The sequence below is a fragment of the Sinocyclocheilus rhinocerous genome, unplaced genomic scaffold, assembly GCF_001515625.1.
Source record: "Sinocyclocheilus rhinocerous isolate Xijiao unplaced genomic scaffold, SAMN03320098_v1.1 scaffold851, whole genome shotgun sequence".
Taxonomy (NCBI): Eukaryota; Metazoa; Chordata; class Actinopteri; order Cypriniformes; family Cyprinidae; genus Sinocyclocheilus; species Sinocyclocheilus rhinocerous.
In genome coordinates this window covers 1179461-1202879 of record NW_015624573.1, presented here as the reverse complement: position 1 = coordinate 1202879, position 23419 = coordinate 1179461, and the positions used below count along the sequence as shown (strand labels likewise).

The 23419-nt window shown below is 36.9% G+C and overlaps 2 protein-coding genes across 2 annotated transcripts; both read right to left on the bottom strand.

The window, feature by feature from the left end:
* Positions 1 to 576: 576 nt before the first annotated feature.
* slc18a2 (solute carrier family 18 member 2) lies at positions 577 to 15535 on the bottom strand. The gene is made up of 16 exons (XM_016558317.1): positions 15442 to 15535; positions 15000 to 15173; positions 13474 to 13810; positions 12867 to 12925; positions 12609 to 12692; positions 11942 to 12034; positions 11099 to 11188; positions 10847 to 10890; positions 8142 to 8202; positions 7632 to 7727; positions 6366 to 6444; positions 5197 to 5248; positions 3953 to 4016; positions 3479 to 3598; positions 3262 to 3395; positions 577 to 1561 (listed from the first exon to the last, which is right to left on the bottom strand). The coding sequence occupies exons 2-16, from the start codon at positions 15130 to 15132 to the stop codon at positions 1457 to 1459; spliced, it is 1551 nt and encodes a 516-aa protein (XP_016413803.1). The 5' UTR covers positions 15133 to 15173; positions 15442 to 15535; the 3' UTR covers positions 577 to 1456.
* Positions 15536 to 17973: 2438 nt separating this feature from the next.
* On the bottom strand, positions 17974 to 21998 carry kcnk18 (potassium channel, subfamily K, member 18). Its single transcript, XM_016558598.1, has 3 exons — positions 21776 to 21998; positions 21442 to 21573; positions 17974 to 18804 (listed from the first exon to the last, which is right to left on the bottom strand). Exons 1-3 carry the CDS (start codon positions 21996 to 21998, stop codon positions 17975 to 17977), a joined length of 1185 nt encoding a protein of 394 aa, XP_016414084.1. The 3' UTR covers position 17974.
* Positions 21999 to 23419: the final 1421 nt, after the last annotated feature.

Sequence of the window (23419 nt, the reverse complement as noted above, 5' to 3'; positions counted from 1 at the left end):
GATTAAGCTGTCATTTAGCATATGAAGTATGTGGTCGAAGGTACAATAAGACTGAATTTTGTTCCTCAAAAACACATTTACAGCTACACTCGTCATTAAATGGTGTTTGCAGCAGGTTGTCTGATTTTAAGGCATAGAATGCATCTTTATTTAATAATAATATAAAACAAATAAATGAAAAGACCTGCACAGACTCTGACTTGATAATTAAGCTCATTGCCTAAATAAATATTTATAGTCTTGATAAAACCCCAGTAATTTCATATATGGCTTTAAGATTTAAGGAGCTCAATTTAAGGCCATGTTTCATTTCACAGCCAGTTCAGTTCTTAAAAAGAAGATCAATAACACATTTGCTAAAAGCAAAAAAACAGAGGAAAATGAAAAGTCAAAAACGGGAAAGAGCAGTATTGAGGCGTTCTTTACAAATGAACGTATTAGCATTCCAGCACATTCAAAGGACTTACTAAAATATATATATATATATATATACACTTTAAAAGCAAAATATAATCTAAAGTACCTAAAGTATCTGGATGCTTTACAGCAATAATTTACTTTAACTAAACTGAAACAGTTTGTCACCATAAGTAATCAAAATTTAGCTGTGGCTCATCTTTGATAGTACAGTACATCATTTTCACGCAAGTCACACAAACAGAACGTGACGGGAGGAACTGTTGACATTCTGCTTGATTATCTGATGCTGTCAGACTTTAGCCTTAGCTTTTTCAAAAATCTCCTCTCAAAAGCCTAAATGAAAACAACAGCAATGGAATCATATAATGTACCAGATTTGAAGAAATCGATCCCAAATGTGAAAATTCAAGTTTTAATTGACCTAAAATGTTCTTCAGCTGTTCTCTATAATATATGATGTAGTTTGAACTGATTATGATACATATAGCAACATTTTAAGGCCCATTTCAAGGTGAGTTCTGACTCGAATACGATGACATTTACGCCTATGAAAAGACTTTAACAGGACCGATAGATACATATATGAAGACCGTACTTTCCTACCACCACAGACAAACAATAAATATCCAGTACATATCTCTCCATTAAGTCAAACTGAATGAATCTTATCAACTACCCAGTCTGACTTTCGAATGAGAAAAAATGAATATTATTATGCTGAATAAAATTGTAGTTATGTTTTCCTTTTATCCTCACTCAAATCCCGCATTTTGAATCACACGCAAATGTTATCCGTATCGATAAGGCTGTTGGTTAGATATTTCACCTCTCCCACATTGAGAACATACAGCAACGAGAACAACTTTGGTTTGCTTCAGAAGAACATGACCATCACAACCACAGGACAGTGTGGGACAGATATGGGACATTCTCACCAATTAGCATTGTGGTTTTCTTTAAAGTCTGCTGTTTTTCTCTTTCATACAACAAAATAGATACTCTGGGTGACATACATGGCCGAGGGCTTTGATGAGGCTTATTCAGGGCTCTCGGGATCAAAATCCTCGCCCATTTGGTAGCTGGAGCCCTGGGTGGAGTAAGAACGGGTCTTCATTGAGCAGTTAGAGTCCATCAGAATGGCCTGAGAAAGACACAGAGATAAGAAACCATCATTGGTGTACAGGACACCTTACAGCTGTTACATTTATCTAGAGTGATCTTATGCCACAAACCACATCAAAGCAAATATACTGTGCGTTTACATAGACTTAGCATTTACACAACAATTATGTACTGTATGCAGGAAACAATGTAGCACACGCTCCGATGTTGATTGTCGATTTGTTTGCCCAAAAGATTGTGCAAAGGATTGACATGAAAGAGCAGCAGTGTACAGACGGAAAGGAAGAAAACGTTTGGAACATCATTCTGGAATCACAAAATCACTTCTGTCTTATTTATATAATGTGAAATTTTGGGATTTTTTTTTATCTCCAAGGCTAATAATCCTCTGCAGACCTGCAGTTTTGAAAGACCAGCAGTGACAAATAAAAACAACATTAAGGAATCAATGATCAATTTATTAAATTAAACAAAATACAAATGTAAACAATCTGTATTGTTAAAAGCGTTATATAAATAAATAAAGGTGAAATGCCTTTCAAATGAATAAACTGTTAAATTGACAAATAAACAGATGTACTTATAAAAAATAAAATAAAAAGTTATTTAAATGTAATTTATAAAATAAAAAACAAATTAATAAATCACTTTTCAAATTTACAAATAAATAACATGAATAAAATAAATAAATAATGCATAATTTAAATTCATGTTTAGAATGTTAGCTATCTATGTAGTAATCTATTTTAGAATTTATTCTAGTCTATTTATTTGTCATTTTGAAATGATTTGTCATTTTGTGTTTTTATTATTAATTTATTTATTTTTATTAAATACTTTAAAGATTTCTTCATTTAATTTGAAGGTGGTACTCTGTGTAAATCTGGTTGGCTACTGCTACTGACAGAAATTTTAATTTCAGAAAAGGACAAATAAAGAGTAAAGTATTTAATAAGAGGTCTAAATGGTGTAACCTCACTTTAGTGATTCCATTTCTCACCCAATGGAAGCATTTGTGACATCATCAGTTGTGGGCGGAGCTGATCTCACTGGCAGTACACCAGTGCTAGTGAGAGATGGTGGGTTTATTGCACTGTGATTGAATGAGGCTTTGATAAAGACGTACAGATCTGGCTTGCGTGCGTGTGCACGTCAGTGCTCTTCAGGAACAGTGTAGTGCTCCTCTTGAGAAAGAAAGACTGATGCTTGGCTTTGATCATGCAGCATTTGAGGGCAAACGCACGAGTCTGTTCAGATCAACATCACTCTTTGATCTTAGCTTAAGGGCATCCTGCGCAGTTTTTATTTGTAGCTATTATGTAACATCATTTCCTATTACAGTCATATTCTATCATGTCAGTTACTTGAAGTTAGAGATGAAATCAAAATGAAAGCATGAGTGAATGGCAGGCGGAGAGTGAACATAGGGCTATTATTGGAATAATAATAATGACAATAATGAAGAGAATATGGATACGAGTCAGGATACATCCGTCTTCCATCTTGCAGCAAAGTGCAACTGTATAAAATGTATAAAATTCAAGTCCCTACCATTCTTCTCATTTAATATCATGTTTCTCATGGAAATTGTCACACTTGGAATTGTAAATATATGCATATGAGCTGTAACACTGCATTAATATTTGTGTTTGAGAGTGAGTAGACTGGAATGAATGTAATGTATGTTGAATTGACGGATGACATGTTGTGGGGTCTGACCGTCTTTTCCTCGTTGGCAGGAGGATTTCGCAGGAAGAAACAGAGAGGAGCGAACAGGATGTCTACCACACCAATGATGGTCATGAGCCAGGGGAAGCCAATGCTCCGCGCGATCGCCCCGCCTGCTGATGGACCTATACAACACACACGAGTGTTAAATGCTATTAACACATTCCACTAAAAAAATGAAAATTAATAACAGAATTGGAAAACTTACCAAATGCGAAGCCCATGCAGAAGGCAACATCAGCAATGGCGTACACACTACCGTACACAGACACGTGCCTCAGATCTACTAGGTAACCCATGATAGGCATCATGGAGGAGTCCACCATACCTGCAGACCACAAAATATGGACTGTTTCATAAAGTGGGTCTGCCACTAGTGTAAATACATCTATTTTCTGAATATAATACATCATTTTCTTTTACGAATTATATAGTATTATCAGAACAATTTTCTTTTACGAATTATATAGTATTATCAGAACAACAATTTTTGTTTCATTTCAGGTTTAAATTATTTATTTAAAAGGAGAAGCACCTCTACAGTAAGTATGTTATATTATAGTAAGTGAACCTGTTTTATAATTGATGAACTTTACACTGAACTGAACTGAATCAGCTTGACTTGACATTAGTACAATAATATTTGAGGAACTTCTAATACAGATAAAGAAGCAAAGCTCACCTATTGCAAATCCAACTCCAAAGTTTGGCACAATGAGTCCGTATATGTCTTTTGCAAGAGGCACCTGTTGGACAATTAGAAGAGCTCAATACAGGAAGCTGGCGCATATATATCTTATAAATTATTACTGATTATGTGAAAACACCAAATACAGTCAAACATTCTGTAGAACAGAACACTGTTTTTGTTCCTTTTCATAATCTTTTTAACCCTGATGTTTTCTCCATAAGAAAAATTCCAAATGTGCACTTGACTCTCATCTGAACTTGTTTTCCAGTCTAATCTGATAAGCATCTATAAGAGAACAGACTGTCTTCCTGCTAAGCAGTATATGTCCAGGCAGAGAGAGTCAGAGCTCTGTTTTCAAAATAAACTTTCTTTCCAGCCCTCAACTGCGCTAGTGGGCAACGAAATATTTTAGGCCTCTGTGAGCCACAACAGTATTAAAATGACAGAAAAATAAGGTGTTCAAATATTTATAGGCATGGTGTGCTCTCTGAGAGAAGGTAATCTCTAACAGGGATTTGTACGGTGGCCGAGAGAGCTCAACGCGCTGTAATTTAAGAAAACACATGCAAATTGAAAAAACACCAGCAAATTAAGAAAACATCTTCATCAGTTTGACAACACACGCGCTGCAAATCCTCACAGCACATGCAAATGAAGAAACGCACTGCAAATCCTCACAACACAAGCGCGTTTCTTCATTTGCATGTGTTGTGAGGATTTGCAGCGCGTTTCTTCATTTGCATGTGTTGTGAGGATTTGCAGCGGGTTTCTTCATTTGCATGTGTTGTGAGGATTTGCAGCGGGTTTCTTCATTTGCATGTGTTGTGAGGATTTGCAGCGGGTTTCTTCATTTGCATGTGTTGTGAGGATTTGCAGCGGGTTTCTTCATTTGCATGTGTTGTGAGGATTTGCAGCGGGTTTCTTCATTTGCATGTGTTGTGAGGATTTGCAGCGCGTTTCTTCATTTGCATGTGTTGTGAGGATTTGCAGCGCGTTTCTTCATTTGCATGTGTTGTGAGGATTTGCAGCGCGTTTCTTCATTTGCATGTGTTGTGAGGATTTGCAGCGCGTTTCTTCATTTGCATGTGCTGTGAGGATTTGCAGCGCATGTGTTGTCAAACTGATGAAGATGTTTTCTTAATTTGCTGGTGTTTTTTCAATTTGCATGTGTTTTCTTAAGTTGCAGTGCGTTGAGCTCTCTCGGCCACCGTAGGATTTAGTCTAAAAGAACTTACACAGAGAATGCTGAGTCCAACCAGAAGCATCCCTATAAGTGAGCACAGCCATCTACAGAGAGGGAGAGAGAGAGAGAAAAATTGAAGATGAGGCCAACAAATGTCTGCTGTTCTGAACCAGAGGTTGCTGGGAACTAAGACATTCCATAATAAACCTAGGTCACAAAGCTCGAACAACAGCACCAGTCCTAATAGAGACGCATGAAGTTCGTAAAATGTCACAGTGCAAATCTACAGGCCCTGCTGAGTTTTTCCCCTGAAAATTCAACTGCTTTGCCAGACATGCATGTCTTTTCTTAGAAACATCTCCAGGCATTTTTAAGAGAATGTCATATGTGACATGGAAATGCAGACAATCATACATCCAGGGTCTAAAATTAAAACCAAGTTTGGCCTGTAACTTTATTAGAAACTGTACCATAATACATAGTCTACAAGTTAAATGGTATAAAATGATAGTTTGACCCTATATGGCTCATGGAGGTGACAAGTATAAATAAAAATTATATACACTAACATTCAAAAGTTTGGGGTCAGTAAGATTTTATTTTTGAATTAATTTTATCTTTCATTCAGCAAGGATGCATTAAATCGATAGTATCAAAAGTGATAGTAAAGACATTTTATAATGTGACAGAAGATATCTATTTTACATAAATGCTGTTCTTCTGAACTTTCTATTCAAAGAATCCTGGAAAAAAATATCAGATCTCCACCAAAATATTAAGCAGCAAAACGGTTTTTCAGCATTAATAAAAATGTTACTTGAGCAGCAAATCAGCATATTAGAATGATTTCTATATAACAAATGTTTAATTTTAATTAAAAAAATACTGTAAGAAATATTAATAGCCAATAATATTCTCAATCCAGTCGACATTGGCAGGTGTGACTGTTAATTTTGGACCCTGCAGACATAACATATTCTGATAATGGGAAACATGTATATGCCTCTCATAAGAGCTTACAGTTCATTAAAAGTAGTGCGTATAGTTTAAACAAACAAATAAACAGCATGCTGCTCAGACTGATTTTTAAAAACACAATTACAAAACCTGGCGACAGAAACTCATTTAGAGCTGTTTCCAAACAGAGGAAGCTGATAGCAAAGCGGAGGAAGATAAGGCAAGAGAAGTAGGGAAAAAAACACATTAATTTCCCTCTCCTACCTCCCCATTTTGTGAGCCAAAACGGCAAAGATGTTGGTCCCTATTAGATATGAGATGCTGGCTGGCAAGAACACAACCCCTAAAAGGAGAGAGGAGAGAGAGAGAGAGAGAGAGGGGAGAGCTCAGATAAGACGACACAATATCAGTTTGATCTCAAAGCTGCTGTTCGTCCCACAGACGCTGTTATGAAGCTGCTTCTCTCATTCTCCCGCTCCTTCTCTTTCATTAGCTCTCTTGCTTTCCTTTGCCTGCCAATGACACCTCAATATCCTGCCAGACCAAAGACACTCCCTTTCCCGCCCTCACTGTTTCTCTCTTTTTCTCTTTATTATCTGTCAAAGCTTTGTAAACAGCAGGAAAACCGTGGAGAAACCCACAAGAAACTAACTTTTTAAATTGTATTTTACAGTCTGGAGTGTTTTACACAATTCCGGAAGTATGTGGAAATTAATTTTAAACTATTTTACTACTAAATTTATTTAAAAAAAAAAAATTAAGAAAATTAAAAAAAAGACAAAAAAGTAATTTCCTCCTAAATGCTCTTAAAATTTAATTCTCATTATAATAAAAGAAATTCATTCTCATCACTACAATGCAAAAAAGTCTCATTCTCATTATTACAATAAAGAAAATCATCCAGTTCATTTTATAGTCATTAAAATCAGCATAAATTAAGTTCAGTAAAACAAATACTAATATGATGTTTACTTAAAACTGTACTTTACAAATATATTTTACTATTTAAATTATATAACATTTTTACGTTATAGCAGTTTCAGAACTGAGCTTCATAAGGGAACTTCAGGGGGTTGTGAGTTGATGAAAAGCTAATAATAAAATAATTAAATAACAAAAAAGGTAAAAAATTAAAACAAATAAATAATACTATTAAAATAAATAATATATTTTATTTTAAATACATTTTAAAATATAAATTTTTCTTCATGCTAAATATTTTTTTCTTTTAATTTTGCTGTAAAATACAACCTGGCCATTTGTATTGATATTATTTACTTTTTACTAATATTCACTGTCTTTAGCTTGTGTCCCTAATGTAACATTAATATACTAATAAATAAAACATACTTTAGGCTTTATTTGCTGTTTCTTTCACTTTGTCCATAATTGTTAATTGTAATTGTTCATAATAAATTCATTGTAATTTATGCCCTTTTTCTATCTTGCCCACAGTAACCATTTCTCTGGAAAGATGGGAATTGAAGAAATGTGTAAGTGTGCACATTAACAAGAAGCACATTCTCCAACCTAGCTGCCATTTCCTGGGACACATAGTCTCCATCATCCAGATGGGCAGAGCTGGCTCCAGCATAGCAATGGCCATGTTAGCAAAACAAATGGAACCTGAAAAAGAAAATGAGGAGGGTAAGTGGATTAATTCTCTGAAGAATTCTGTCTTTCTGTCCATCTCTCCCCCTCCCTCAGCGCCCATTCTTTTCCTTTCTCAGATATAATAAACAGCATCATCTTGCCCCTGCACTCAGGCCACTGTAATTGGAGAGGAGGGGAGGCAGAGACAAACACAGATGTGTTTCTTGACCACTTCACTCTCTCTCTCTCTCTTTCTCACATATACACACACTTGACACTTTCTTGTCCTTCTCTTACAGAAAGATGACCCTCTTAAATGTGTCACACCCCCCACACATAATTGACTAAACCATTGGTTTCTTTCTTTGCATGTATCCAAAAGGTTTGCACTTTTATTTTTGATAAAACAGTAGGAATGAACAGTTTATTTGTGTTTAAATGTCTGACCTGCTGCGATGAGGATGTATGGATCCTTCATGAGGGTAATTAGTGAAGTTCCTTTTTGGCTCTGGGAAAAAATTAAAACATAAGTCCATTAATATCAAGTTTTAAAAAAAAAAATGCAAACAATTTACCCTGAACATCAATGTTAGAGTGGGAAGACAACAGCAGTGAGGCCCTGGCCAATTCAAAACGTATCATATACAGGGGACATGGTCTTGTGTCACAGCAAACAAATCCTGAATACCATAGTTATCCATTTATTCCTATGGGGAAATTAAAAAGAAATGTTCAATTGATTTTTGCAGTATCTGAAGTGAATACCACAACTTTCTGGAATGTTTTTCTTAATTAAAGCCAAATTTTACATGTATACTTTATTTATCAGGATATAATAAGACATTTATTTATTTATTGATATGGGATTTTATCTCATTCCATTAACAATCCTGGCCTCATTCAGGTCAGGCGAGTTTTTCTAAAGGGATGTAAGTCAGGGTATATAATTCTATTTGAGAAATCTTGCCCTATAGTCACCACAGCGGTTCCCATGGAGATGGGCTCCTTGAGAGTCACACAAGACAATATATATAATGCCCCATATGCAGTCTGTTCCCTTTATGACACCTCTAAGCGATCAGTGAAAAGAAGATCACAAACAACTTTGTGAGTGACAAAATATACCAGTCTTAACTCTCCATATTGATGTGGGAATTGTGGCATCTCTAGTGCAAATGCCCAGGCATCATTTCTTGAAGGGACTGAAAGATTTCAGAATTTTTTTTTTTAACTTTAGGTATGACTTTTTTGCCAAAAGAAAGGTAAAGCATACTAGTTAAAGTATTCATTAAAGTAAGTGATTAAAAGATGATGCCTATACTTTTTATAATGTTAAAATAGTTTCTTCTATAACAGTATAATACCTAGAAACAATGAGTGAGCCATTTGTTGGTTGATTGGAAACATTGCTCTGTTTTTATTTAAGCATCCTAACAACGACACTGACTCAACCGATAACATGAATTTGGGGAGATATTTTTTTGTTTGTTCAACCAGTGGCAGACAAGGAGACTGTTTAGGTAAGCTATTTGAAAACAATCATTCTTTAACATTTAACATGTCTTCAATCTAGTTCTTCAATCTAGTCATAACAGCGTTTTGCGAGAAATGCCTGCAATGACACACTCTTTTTTTTTTTTGGAGCAGTCACCAGGCAATGACTGACAATTACCCCCTCATTAAATCAGCACTTCTTTGCTCCCCTTCACTGCACATACTGCTCCTCTGCGGACATGTCATCCCACTCAAAACACCCTGTCACATTCAGTGGTACTGCCCTAACCAGGTTCATTAATTCTGCGAATGGTCTCATTGAAGATCTTGACCCCCAAACAATTAGCTGTCACTTGCTTCTATTCTTACCCATAATCCTGTTGGATATTGACACTCAAGGGGGCTTCTGAATGAAGGATCTGTCTGAGTATAACTATGACCTGATGTCCAAGCATTACTGATTTGATTTATTACTGATTTGAGATAACAGGTCCATCACCTTCTGGCCTCAACTGTGGTGATGACAAAAGAAACTGACCTTTTAACCAATGTCACTCCGATCTGTTGAAAATATAATCTTTATGTCACATAATTGAACAAGTATGAGCTTTTCTTAGTCAGTGTATATTAAATCTTAGCTGACAGCTGGCAGAAAGTGCAGAAGGACATTTGTCCTCAAATTTTTTTGCTGCCTTAAAATGTTATTACTCTTTCACATCACTAACTGACATTTTACAAAAATAAAGGTTCCAAAATAATTTTCTTGCTGTTATGCCGCAGAAGAACCATTTTTGGTTCACCAAAGAACCTTTTGTGAACAGTTCTTAAAAGGACAATTTTTTTTCTTAGTGTGAAGAACAATCTAAAGAACCTTTTTTTTTTTCATTTTGTACAATAAAAAGGTTCCATGGATGTTACAGTTTCTTCACTGAACCATAAATTCCAATAACAAACTTATTTTCAAGAGCGCAGCAACATTTCCCACTAGATTTCTTTTTAAGCTTATTTTTTGCTGGAAAGTAGTGGGTTAAATGCTCCATTCCTCATAAAAGATGTCAAAATCTCACAGATAACCCAAACACGAGTATCTACATAAATACACACACTGTCTGTAGGGGCACTTGGGGTCTCTGTAGTAACTGATACCCATCAACCCCCATTGATCAAAGTCAGACATGCTTTGATTGGATCAGCCCCTCCTTACTGTGACGCAAACCAAAGCACTATTCCAAATACACTGTCCCTCTACACACAATGCTATCAACATGCACTACAATCTACACATGCATACACTGTAATCCATATAAACCTATTTTCAATCCCAAATACATATTGAGATTTAAAAGTAACCAGTGTGAGACCCAAACTCCCCTTGCAAATCATTCTAGTCCTGCTACTGATAAGACTAGACCAATCATAGTACGAAACACACATCATCCCTAAAGCTGCTTCTCCCCGTTTTTGCCCACAAGAGGAATACCAAGTAAAGATTCAATGTAATGTGGAGCTTCTAGAAGTTACAGAAGGTACAATTACAAAATTACAAAAATGACTAAAGCAATTACAAATATGAGCCCAAATCATGTTTAATAGACTGTGCAAATATTTTGCTAGGTCATAGTAAGCCTCTTGCTCAGGAAAGAAGGTACTGTACTCACCTCTGGTTCAACCTTCGAAGGCTGAAGCACAAATAGCTGCAAAGCTGCTCGTGAAAATAAGAAAAAACACATCAGATATGAAGCCAAGCTTGTTCAGCATCAGAAATTCCGTTATAATGAGTTTCTGTCACCAGGATTCAATTCCACATTTGTATCACAATAACATGAAGCTTTGCTACTGAATCTGTCATTCCCATTGTTTTGATTGGAAAAATGTTGGCAAGCTTAAAGGACAGAGATTGATGAACTCACCTCCATCGAGCACCGCCAGCACTGCCAGGATAAGGAAAGGAGCCGTCTTACCGACAAACTCATACATGATACTGCCAAATGGAGGGCCAACTGCACAAAACACACACATACAGTATACTGCATACTACTCACAGACTTAATGCAAGCACTGCACCTCAAAGTATCTTCACTTTGAAAACTCTTGACATTGACAAGATGCTTTGAATTAACACAGGCCACAAATCCAATACTAATTGCCCTGTAGAACGTTCACATAACCATAAAGTTACCAAACCATAGTAAATTGTGTTGCAACAACAAACCCCTTTCAAGTCTCAAACTATCCAGATGAATATACTTTTATAGGTTTTGACTGAAATTATTGTGCTCCATTTTTCTGCTGCTCTCCACTTGATTAACAAGTACAGTATTTGTGCACTTTAATGACGACAGCAAAATGTAATCACTTATGACACACAAGATAGCTCTTATCCGGTGGATCAAATTTTTTAAAATACTTTACTTGCCATTATGAATAAAATAATGGACTATCAAGGATTAAACATTCTGCAACAGTGGTTAAAACATGAGATCATTAACGGGAAGCACTAGGTTCAGGCCCCACTCAGGGCATTTCTTCTGACCACTGCTCTTGGGCTTTAAACATGCCACTTAAAGTTACCTCCCAATCTTAAACTCCAAGGCACTTAATTCATAACCACCCAACTTAACGTTTCTCTCTTTGCTTGGTATGCGTTTCAAGGGGTAAGATTAGAGTTAGGATTCAAGATCTCCAATATACCAGTGCGAACCAAGTTTTGCAGATCAAAATATTAAAAGAAGTCCTAAACATACACTACACACCCAAAACTCCCATGGCTAGTCCTCCCAGGGCAATTCCTATAGCATTTCCTCTTTCCTCATCATCTGTGTAAACACTCGCCAGCATCCCCATACCTGCATAATGACACACAGAATTTACAGAGGTTAAAGGTTTTTTTTCTTGTCTGATATGTTAGTATATTAGTATGTCTGCTTATATTAGTATTTTGTGCAATTTAATAGATTTCTTGAGCTTTTTTAGCATCCATCAGTGTGACATCACAAAAAATATTTGTATGTGCTTTTTGGGGGTATACATTTAATTCTGCTCTTTCGAAAGATTGAGGCAAAAATGATTCCTCACAATATTAGACTTTTAAATTCTAGCAATAAACCAAAAAATAAACTCAATAAAATATGTTTTTTTTTTTTACAATGAAATAAGTAATCGGGAGTTTCAAGAGCTAGTTTTGTAATCTAGATCCAGGGCTGTATACATCTTTGAATGGGAACAGGGTGCATTTTACACAAGCACCTGAACACCATTAACATTAACAGTGGCTTTATGCATACCGAGTTCTGAGAACATCAAAGTCAAATGTGTTTTAGCGCACTCAGGTTTACAAATTGTGCACTAAATAAGCATTACATTGCAGGTTTTGACAGCATCCTTTTGTATTCTAATGTAAGGTTGCACAAGATCTGTTACCCGCCACAGAAGAACAGGAAGAGCCGACACCTTGTAGAGATCTGGCCAAAAACAGCAACGTATAGCTCGATGAAAACGCAAACACTTCACACAGAGTAAAACGCAGACAGGAGAAAAAGAAAAAGTAGACATATTTATTATAGAAATGCACACAACAGATAGTTTGTAGCTAAATCTTACATTGTATAGTGCATCTTCTCCACCCCTTTTCATAAAGACACTTAGAAATGAGATTAATGTTTAGAAAAGGGTACTCACTTAGGGTTGACACAAACATGATGCAGAAACCAGCAAACATCGGGATCTGGTATCCTATTCTGCAATTATAAATATGGAACTTCTTGAACCTCTTGCACCAACATTTTCCATTTGACCACAAATATTGAACTTGCAGTGCTGGCATCACTCAGAAGTAAAATCAAGATGTTATTATACTGTAATAATCATAAGATCATATAAATAATGTGTTTTTGTTTCATTTTTATTTTTGCTTCACATCTTGTGAGTTATGCTTAGTGCATTACTAACTGTGATGCGCATTGCTAAAAAAAAAATATTATAACTGACTGATCCCAAGATTTTGCCATACATAGTGGAATCCGTTCAATGCAGCAGTGCTGAATTAAACTGGACTGGCCAATACTCAGCATGTAGAGGGGTGAAGGCACATGCACGAGTGATCACACTACAGCTGATCACTCAACAGACAGAGACAGAGAGAGAATTGCACTGCAATATTCACCTTACTTACACTCCATTTACACTCAATGCACGCACAAACATATCATGCAATCTCATGCTCCTTTTGAGAGAAATGCTAGTTGCTGTACTTTCAAAGATAAATGCGTGATTTGCCTTAACCCACCTGTTGGTTAGAGGCCCTATGAAGGGGTTAGTAATTAACTGTACTGTTGCTTTAGAGGCAAACAACAGACCCACTTTCACATTCTCATTCAGAAGCTGGTCATCTGCTTTGGGGCAGTCAGACTTATTTTGAGGGGGCATCACAGAAGTAGGGGCCGGGGTCATTGGGCTAGCCGTGCTCATCTGTGGGCTGAAGCTAGTTAGGCGTGTTGTGTTATCGTACAGAGACACAATGCTCTGAAAGGTGCCAGATGGGGACAGAGGAGACATGGAGTGATTTCGGACCGACTGAGCAGCCTCGTCGTCCACTGAGTACAGGTAGCTTGGAATAATAGGCACTACAGAGAGGAAAGAGTGGAGATAATAATAACCATGAGACAGAGATTGATATCATTAATTTGTTTATACATGGTCTTAAATTATATCCTACATTACTTGAGGTTTCGCAGTGAGCAAGCTTTGTTCTACTCTTAAAACATAGATAATATTCAGAAAATCACGAATCAGTTTTAGAATCAATGTTTACTAATCATTTTCCAGAAAAACTGAAGTTCAAAGACTTATCAAGCTGTGTAACACCACATTTGACCTTTCAAGTGAACAATTGGGTTTGTTAGATGCGTTTGACATTATCATGCGTAAATAACCCACAGGGACACCGTGTGCGGTAACGCTCAAAAGCCTCTTCATTCAACACTTGATCCAAAGAACGACAGGTTCATTTTCCGCCTGGTTCCATCTGTATGTACACACAGGCCATATTCATCGTGTATATTATTTCCAGCTTAATTGCCGTGCTTGTTTCTTGGCTCGCGGACGTGAGAACAAACACAGACAGTTTAACGCGCGCGTCACACCTGTCACGTTATGAGCGCGCGCGCGCGGACGGAGCTCTGGCAGCGTTTGAGGACAAGATACTTTAATTCAGATCAACTTTACTGCAGCCACTGGAGTTTACACGGGGAAACAGTCGTTTAGGACAGTTAAAGGTATTTTATTTACTAGGCATATCAGATTGATCATTTTACTTTCAGTGCACGTTTTTCGAACAAATAAAGTTTTTGAAATAATTTAAATCAAACAATTAATTTAAAGTAGTACTGCAAAACTGTTCTAAAATCGATTATTGAAAAAATTAATAATTATAACATTTATGCAAAAATGCATTTTTTCCAATGCTAATTTCGTTTATTTAAGAAGACCAGCCCTATTAATTAGGAGACCCGCCATATTTTAATTCTAACATTTGTATACACTTAGCGAACGTTTGAGTTTCGTTTGAATTCACACCTTTATAATGCATACTTAATGCAACATATAAAAATATATGAATATATGAAATGTTACGTTTTGTGAATATTACAGATATAGCCTATTATGAAAGCATATTACGTGATAATATAGGCTGTTATCGTTAAATGCATCATATGTTTATAAGCCGTGTTTGCATGAACAGTTTATCATTATGTGCTCGCTGCATCATATGTGCCTGCACATGTAACAGGTGTGAACAACAGTAGCACTTACCGACCACCGTCAATAGCATGTTGTCCAACAGCAAAGCAATGAAAACGATCAACAGAATCAGCCTCCGAGACTGTCTTTCTTCTCTTAGCCATGTTAATAAACTAAAATCTCTAAGGGCATCAAATAGTCCCATTTTAATAAAATCCAATTGCCAAAGAGCGAGTGAAAAAGATCCTGCAAAAAAAAAAAAAAGACTGTCAAAGAACATCAGTGGCATCAAAACATCATAAAATGTGTTTAAGAGAACCTTGAGGGGATGATTAGATATGAGAGAAATATGTCAAACATTAAAGTAAATTTACACTTTTATACTATCATAAATAGGTATGCACTGAAGCTCTCTGAAAATAATAAACTATCAACAATTGTGATTTTTCTCTTTCGTATGCTAAGTCTAAATATTTGCAATGAATAATACACCCAGTATGGTTTTGATTCTTACCTTATAAGCACATTTGCATTGAGCTTTGCTGTCAGATCCCGGGTGCTGGATGCGGAGCGTTTTAGTTGCTTGACTGCTGTTTGACGTCACGCTGTTTCGCAGAGAACGCAAATGTGCTGCTGTGCTGTGACACCAATGAACCGTCACACAAAAATGAGAAAGGCAGGAACACCTTATTTACTGCTTGCTTTTATTTTTATGTATAAATCTATTTAGCCACTACTTACTTCATTTAATATCAAGTTAAATGTAAGTTTAGGCTAATATTTTCATATAACTATGATGCAAGTCGTATGTGTGCTTTAAGATTGTGATGCTGTTGTTTTAGCCGACTTGACTAGTGTTAGGAAGTTATTTGCAGAGGGAAAGTTGCAGTCACTTGTTGAGTTTAACGGCCGCACCAGCAACACCAGCAGCTTGACATCAGTTTTATATCCAAGTGTTTCAGCGCATTTTACCAGATGGGTGAAATCAGCAGCCTTCTCTTCTTCAATATAGTTTTACAACAGCGCTATCTTGTGGCGCGAGAGGAAGTGAGGTGTTAGGCTACTATGAATTTGGTAGATGCTATGAATTTGGTAGGTGTTAATATTGAATTTGGTAGACGCTTTTTTTTTAAGTGTCTTAATGAAAATGCAAGCTATATTGTGTATTACCATGTGCTCAGCTAACAAAAAGGTTTTCTAAGAACGTGTTGCTAACGTTCCCATTAAAGGCAGGGTATGTGATTTTTCAAAAACACTTTAGAAAACTGATTCGGGCCGAATAGCAAAACAAACTTGAGGCCAATCAGCAGTAAGGGGCGTGTCTACTCGTGATGTGGAGGAGAGAGCTTTCAGCGCATGGGACGGACATTAGCGAGCCGAGCGACAGAAAGATAGAGATGGCGGATAAAAAACAAAAGAGGAAAACGTCTGCGGAACGATAAGGCAAGAAGTAGGACCCGTGTAAATATCGGATCAGCTTTCCAGCGCTGGAGAGAACTCAAGGAGCGGAAGGCCTGCGATCGGACGCCGAGGTTGCTTTGTTTCTTCTCAATAGGTGAGTAACACCGTGTCTACAACAACTAAAGTCTGCCTACACTGGACGCGATCAAACGACCGTTGAAAACCATTTGAAATGTGTGTCAGCACGTCATAAATAGAACCCGGCAGCAGCTTTCTGTCGGGGATTTGTTGCGCCGCGCAGCTCACATCCGTAGACACGGTGTAATATTGGTTTTGCTTTGTTTCACAGAACTAATCGTTGCCTGGGTTGCGTACGTATATGTGGGGCGGAGCTATCAAATAGGAGCAAGACCCTTTTGGGGTAGGGGCGTGTTTGTTTTGGTGATTTCCAATATCAACATTGGCTACCAGAAATCACTTACTCTGCCTTTAAGTGGAAAACGTTAGGCTATTTCTGAATGCTTTCTGAACGTTCAACACGTCCATTTGTAAACGTTTTTAAATTTTTTTAATGGTTATACAAACGTTAAATGAAAATTCCATTGTATAATTTTGAAAACATGGAAATATAACTTTTGAATGATATTTCAAACAAGTAGTGCATTTAAAAATGTTAGACGAACGTCAAACATTTCAGAAAAAAAAACGTTCCATGAAAGCTGTATAAATCACGAGTTTGTGCTGTTTTGAGAACATTATTAAATAACACGTACCTTTGAGCGAATGTTCCGTTAACATTACTGGAGAAACGTTTGTTCATAACTTTGAGAGAACCCTGCCAAAATTATGAGAATGTTGCCTGTTAGTTAAGTGTGTTCCTTAGGAATTAAACCTTTGACTTTCTCTATAGCACCAGCTGAGAAAGAAAAGAAGAGACGTGGATAGAGATATTTTTGTAAACACACAAACTCATCAAATGGCACAGAATTATTCATTTATTCACTTGGTTTCAAAGTGCATGATCAGTGGATAATTTACGTTTCACAGCCAAGATATTACAGGTGCTCAATCATATATTTACATACTAGCTTTTGTATTAGTGAATAAATTAATTTTACATGCACACTTACTTTCATAACATTAATGTCACTAAGCGAAAAGTAATGCATTGATCAGAAAGTTGAATCAAACAACACACTTGGCATTGAATGAAAAAAATAAAAACAATACTGGTTATATTAGCAGATATATTATGAATACCAGTTATACATACAGTACAAACTTCTTGCATGAACATGAATAAATACCAAGAATAAATGGATTTAATAAGTGACTTGCATTGCTAGTGCATTTCTGACAAGCTACATAAACAAAAATAAACAATGTCTCATGCATTTCCTTGCTTTTGGCTGAAATAGTTAACAGGAGTGTAAGCTTCATTTTGAGCCTCTTTCTCCTATACTTGTTCACTGCAGCAGGACTATGGTTCATTTCCCTTCAACCCACTGTATATCAAACTGGCAGTGATACCCTATAGGTAGATATTAAAACACATTACCATCTTGCGCTGAGAATACCCATGCTTTCCTGTAGTAATTTCATGTGCCATTAGCAAAGCCACAAAAACCAACTGCTTCTTTCTGCCTTCAGTTACTGTCTAGGTCTTTGTGTATTCCTACCTTGCCCATGCTAACAGACTTCATGCACCGCCTGTAAAAGCTAACAATTTGTGATTGGCCGAGTTTGAAGGCCATACTCATAATGGCCATGCCTGTGCTAATAAACAAAAAGGTAACCATGAAGTAATTTGGGTGTTCAGGCACAATGTCCCCAAAGCCAATGGTGGTCAAGGTGATGAAGGTAAAATAAAAGGCATCAAAATGGTCCATCTGCTTCTCCCAGCATCTCAGAATTTGACTGCAGACAACCATATACGCAAATACTACCAGCAAGATGACCAGCAGAGGGACTTTAAAGTGGTCCATCTCCTGTCCGATGCCAATGAATAACTTGGAGCTGGCTTTTGTGGGTGGCATACGGTCGAGGTCTGGGCACGAGCAAGATTTTGTCAGAGCAGTTTTGAGCTTGAAGTTCTCCTTAATAATCATGCGGTCAAAGATCTCTTTGTTACGTATCTGCAAGGAAGTGCGTCTGAGGGACGACTGGGTTTTTATCACCTGTTGAATGTTCCTTGTCTCGTGCATCACAACATCCAGGCTGAACATATAGGTGCCGTCGGTATCAGCACCTTGAACTTGTTTTGGAGATGATGCCTTTTCATGCCTGTGAATGCATGAGCGATGTAACTTCCGTTCTCTGAAGAACAGGCTGAGGCGAGTGTACGATTTAGAAAGAAGAACAGCTAAGATATCTCCCACATCTGAGATGACTAGCAGCATGAGAGGAATGCCCACCATCGCATACAGGATACAAGCCACCTTGCCTTCATAAGTCACTGGATACATTCGTCCATAACCTGTTATACAAGAAAAACAGAGCAGAACTGACAGTTAGAAATTCAATTTCTTACAGAATTTCCACTTTTTTTCACCTATTAGACCTGGGGTGTCCAATCCTGCTCCTGGCGATCGACTGTCCTGCAAAGTTCAGCTCCAACTCTAATTAAACACACCTGCCTTTAACTTTCAAGTGGTCCTGAAGACCTTAATTAGTTGCTTTAGGTGTGTTTGATTAGGGTTGGAGCTGAACTTTGCAGGACAGTCGATCGCCAGGAGCAGGATTGGGCACCCCTGTATTAGACCAATGGGTCTCAGCACTGCCATCTGCTGGATGTCGTTATCAGTGCATCAGTAATGCAATGTATAATAATAATGCATAATAATAATTTATTACTTTATATAATGTGATAGCCTGAAACTGTCCTCATAATATGAAGCCATACATTTATTTGAGATTTTAATAGGTTATTTTCATGGTCACACGGTTGCTATATTTTATTTTATCAAGTACTTTCTCCCCAAAGTTCACCTGTTTTGCTGTCCCATTTTGTCCAAGCATCAAAGCCAAATATTTAAAAATTTTAAAGCAATCGAAAACATTAGGTTGTTTAACATCTGTAATTGCTTTGTCAGACAACAAATAGGTCTCATTGTTGCCACTGTTTGGGTAGGTGATAATATCTCTTTTTTTTTTCATCAGAGCAAGTGTCAGAGAGGTTGATGTAAAAAAAGAATACGATACAGAAGGAAAGTAAGAGAAAGAGAGATGAACTCCTCTGAACTCATCAGCCTCAGTTGCCTCAAAAACCAATATTCATTAAAGTTAACTGCTGAGATAATCAAAGATATACGCCCTTCCTAGATAACATAATGGACATCCACAGCAACAGACTGATGCTTGGCACTTTTGCATAATGCTTTTCTGCAAGAAGTCCTGAAAGATGAAAGTTTACATTCAATTAATATCTGAGCTGTGGTTAGCTGTGACTTACAATTAGAGTGGAGAGAGATTTTTTTCCCCCACATCCTCCACAGCTGTGAATGTAAAAGAATAAATTTATGCCATAGAATACAGACAAAAGATGTGCTGCTTCCATGTGATTCTGTATAGTAAATCATAATTTGATTACAATGCCTCTCTGGAGAGAGGCCCATTAAAGGTTTACTGGAAATGGTTTTGCTGGTTTGGGCTAGTGTGTAAATAAGTTGGTTCATAATTCCGGACTCTGCCCCTCTGTATTGGCACACTGTCTGTATCTTGCTGGCAATTGCTTGAAAAGCACGATTATCTTTGTCTGAAACTTGTATTTTCCATCCATGGTCACAATATTTTTTTGCTACAGCCTCAGGCAGTGGGCAGGTCACCCGAGTTTAAATCCTTTCTTGAATTTCCTATGCCTCCCTGTTGTTTCCCGTTTCATACACTTTCCTATCTAAACATCTCAAACTGAATATGTTTTGAGAAGTCTCACAGGTTTGAACAAACTTTTTACATGTTTAGTTTTTGAAGTTTTCTACATAAATTATTCTGTTTTCAAATGTCTGCTCTGGGAGTAGGCCTACTAAAAAAAAAAAACATTTGGTGAGTGGATACGAAATGCAAAAAGGGCAGATTGCTTTACGGCAGAAACAAATGCACATGTAAAGCTATACACCGTAATTATGACAGTGAATTCCACTCACTTAACAGTATTGGGCACCAAAGTCGCAAAAATACACAAAACTACATTTATATTGACAATTTAAAACTTAATATTAATATTTGTGTTTACTTACAGCTGTGTCAGTTAAAAAAACTTTGCAGGATTGCAGGCTCTTGATAATATATTTCAATATATGCTTGTTTGGCAAGTGCATAATGGTAGAGGACCATAACCATATCATCTACATAATTTATCTCTCAGCTTAAACCTAGTTTTTGCCCATTGTATGAATAATTTAACACAAACAAAATCTAGAAGTCTTTTCAGTGTCTTACACCTTAGGAGGGTCATTCAGTTAATACTCACTGATATTAATGGATAGCTGGAAACACATGATTTAATGAAAAAAGTCAAAAGTAATCCTTAACATGCTGATGGTGACACCTGTTTTCTGTCTTATAATGGTTAGGCTGGTTACTGTGGGCAACAGTGCAATTGTGTGTGTGCACTGCAAGAGATACAGCCAAAGGTCAGAGCTTCTCAAGCAAATAACAAACTCAATGGTGCACAGAATGCAACAACACTTTGAGACAGACAGACTTAAAATATCTTGGTTCAGGTTAAAACACAAGAAAATCGAAATCTTTACAAACTTTGAAGTGCCAGAAAAATAAGACTACTCACCCTACAGTAGTGAACAATGTACAGCAGAAGAAAAGTGAACCGTAGAAGCTCCAGTTCTGATACTCCCTTTCATTACGGAATTTGGTCAAAATATTTTCTATTTTACTGTATAACGCTTCCTGTGTTGAGCTAATTAATATGTGTGTGTGCACTGCAAGAGATACAGCCAAAGGTCAGAGCTTCTCAAGCAAATAACAAACTCAATGGTGCACAGAATGCAACAACACTTTGAGACAGACAGACTTAAAATATCTTGGTTCAGGTTAAAACACAAGAAAATCGAAATCTTTACAAACTTTGAAGTGCAAGAAAAATAAGACTACTCACCTACAGTAGTGAACAATGTACAGCAGAAGAAAAGTGAACCGTAGAAGCGCCAGTTCTGATATTCCCTTTCATTACGGAATTTGGTCAAAATATTTTCTATTTTACTGTATAACGCTTCCTGTGTTGAGGCATCTAATTAATAAAATGAAACGGGGAACAATGCTAATTAAAACGTAAGCCTAACATAAATACGTTATTTAAAAATACATAAATATTTACATTACAAGTGTACATTAGAGCATCACATAAAATAAATTATAGAATAATTTAAACGCAGCGAAACAACACAAAGCCTATAGGTTATAATAAATCATACATAAGCTCAAGGTAAGACCTGTGTGATTCTGCACGGTCTCCACCACTTTTCGCGCCACCGCACTGATGTTCTCCGGCTCATTGAATGGTTTCTTCTCAATGTGTTGAAAGATCTGCGCGCCTAAAACCGCATATAAAATGAGTGATAAAATGAGGAAAACATGAGGAAACAAACGCCAAAACAGTCTCGCGCATCTTCTTTTTGAGTCTGACTTTCGTCCCTCTTCGACCTCCACGGACATCTCTCAGTCATTTAGAGAAGCGATACTGTCTGAGGAGACTGTCTTCTCATGGCAGGTTAGGAGCCGGATGAACACCACCCTGCTGCAGAAACAAACCACAGACCTAAAGTGCCTGTTCAACTTAATGTTTAATATCTTAAACAATGACCTCACCGCGAGTCACAGCTGTACGCCCACAAAATACCTCGTTAAACTATTGTAGCGTTTCAACACACAACTGATTAAGAAATAGCCATACAGTTCTACAAAGAGACAACAATCAGTGTATCTCAGCTGGGAAGTCCATTGAGAACGCATTGAGAGCGACAGGTGCAGATGTGTGAAATTTTAGCCTGAATGTTGCCCTTGAACCCTGACTGGACATTTGTCGTTCCCAAAAAAGCGTGCCTTTTTTTGTCCACATGAACATATGCGCAAACATTGTTTTTGTGTTAACAGTTGTGAAGCTAAATCTATAGTTAGGCCTAAGTGTTGAATAAGACAGTAGGCTACTTGTGATGTTGACGTTATAGAGAGAGGCGAACGTTTTCTATGGTTACTTTATAGGCTAATATCTGTTCGTTTGCGTGTATTAAATATAAATAGCTGTACAAAGTTTTATTCTATCTTTTGTGGTTAAAAGTTCTTATGTGAAGGAAAAGCAGCCAACAAGTAGCCTACTCAACACCTCTGGGAACTCCTTTAAGATTGTTGGAAAACCATTCCAGGTGACCAGCCTACCTCAGGAGGCAGAGTGAGAGAACGCCAGGACAGTCATCAAAGTAACAGGTGTCTACTTTGAAGAATCGAAAATATAAAACATATTCAGTGTTATTTAACAAGTTGACTAGGCTACATAATTCCATATTTGTTCTGCTATAATTGTCTTCAGTATTTACATACAGTGTTGAAAATAATAAAAATAAAGAAAACCCACTGAAGGACAAGGTGTAAGGTTTTGACTGGGACAGACAGACAGAGACAGACAGACAGACATACTGATTTGATTTTTTAAAGGCATAGCTATATCCAGAAATATAAAAATTTTATTTAACTTGAATATTAAAATATTACAATGCTCATCACACATCAAAATGATTTTCTTAGCTGAGTGATGCTGGTCATTGATTTCAGTGCCTGTGCATTTTATGTGTGGCCTTTTACTAGTATCTTCACATCTTTGAATTATATCTGACCATACTGCCATGCACACTTATCTAATACATCTGACTCTTGTGCATCTTCAGTGTTTCGACCAGCTGGGTTATACAAAAACTGCAATGGATGTTAAAGAGGCACTTGATGGGTCACTTACAGCTTATTAACTCACAAGTGATACGCTTGAGGGGAAATGACCTAAATTCTGACTGAAATCATTCAGCTTGCTATAGCTAGACTATACACACATATCATGACTATGTCAGCACACTTCTGCTCTCACT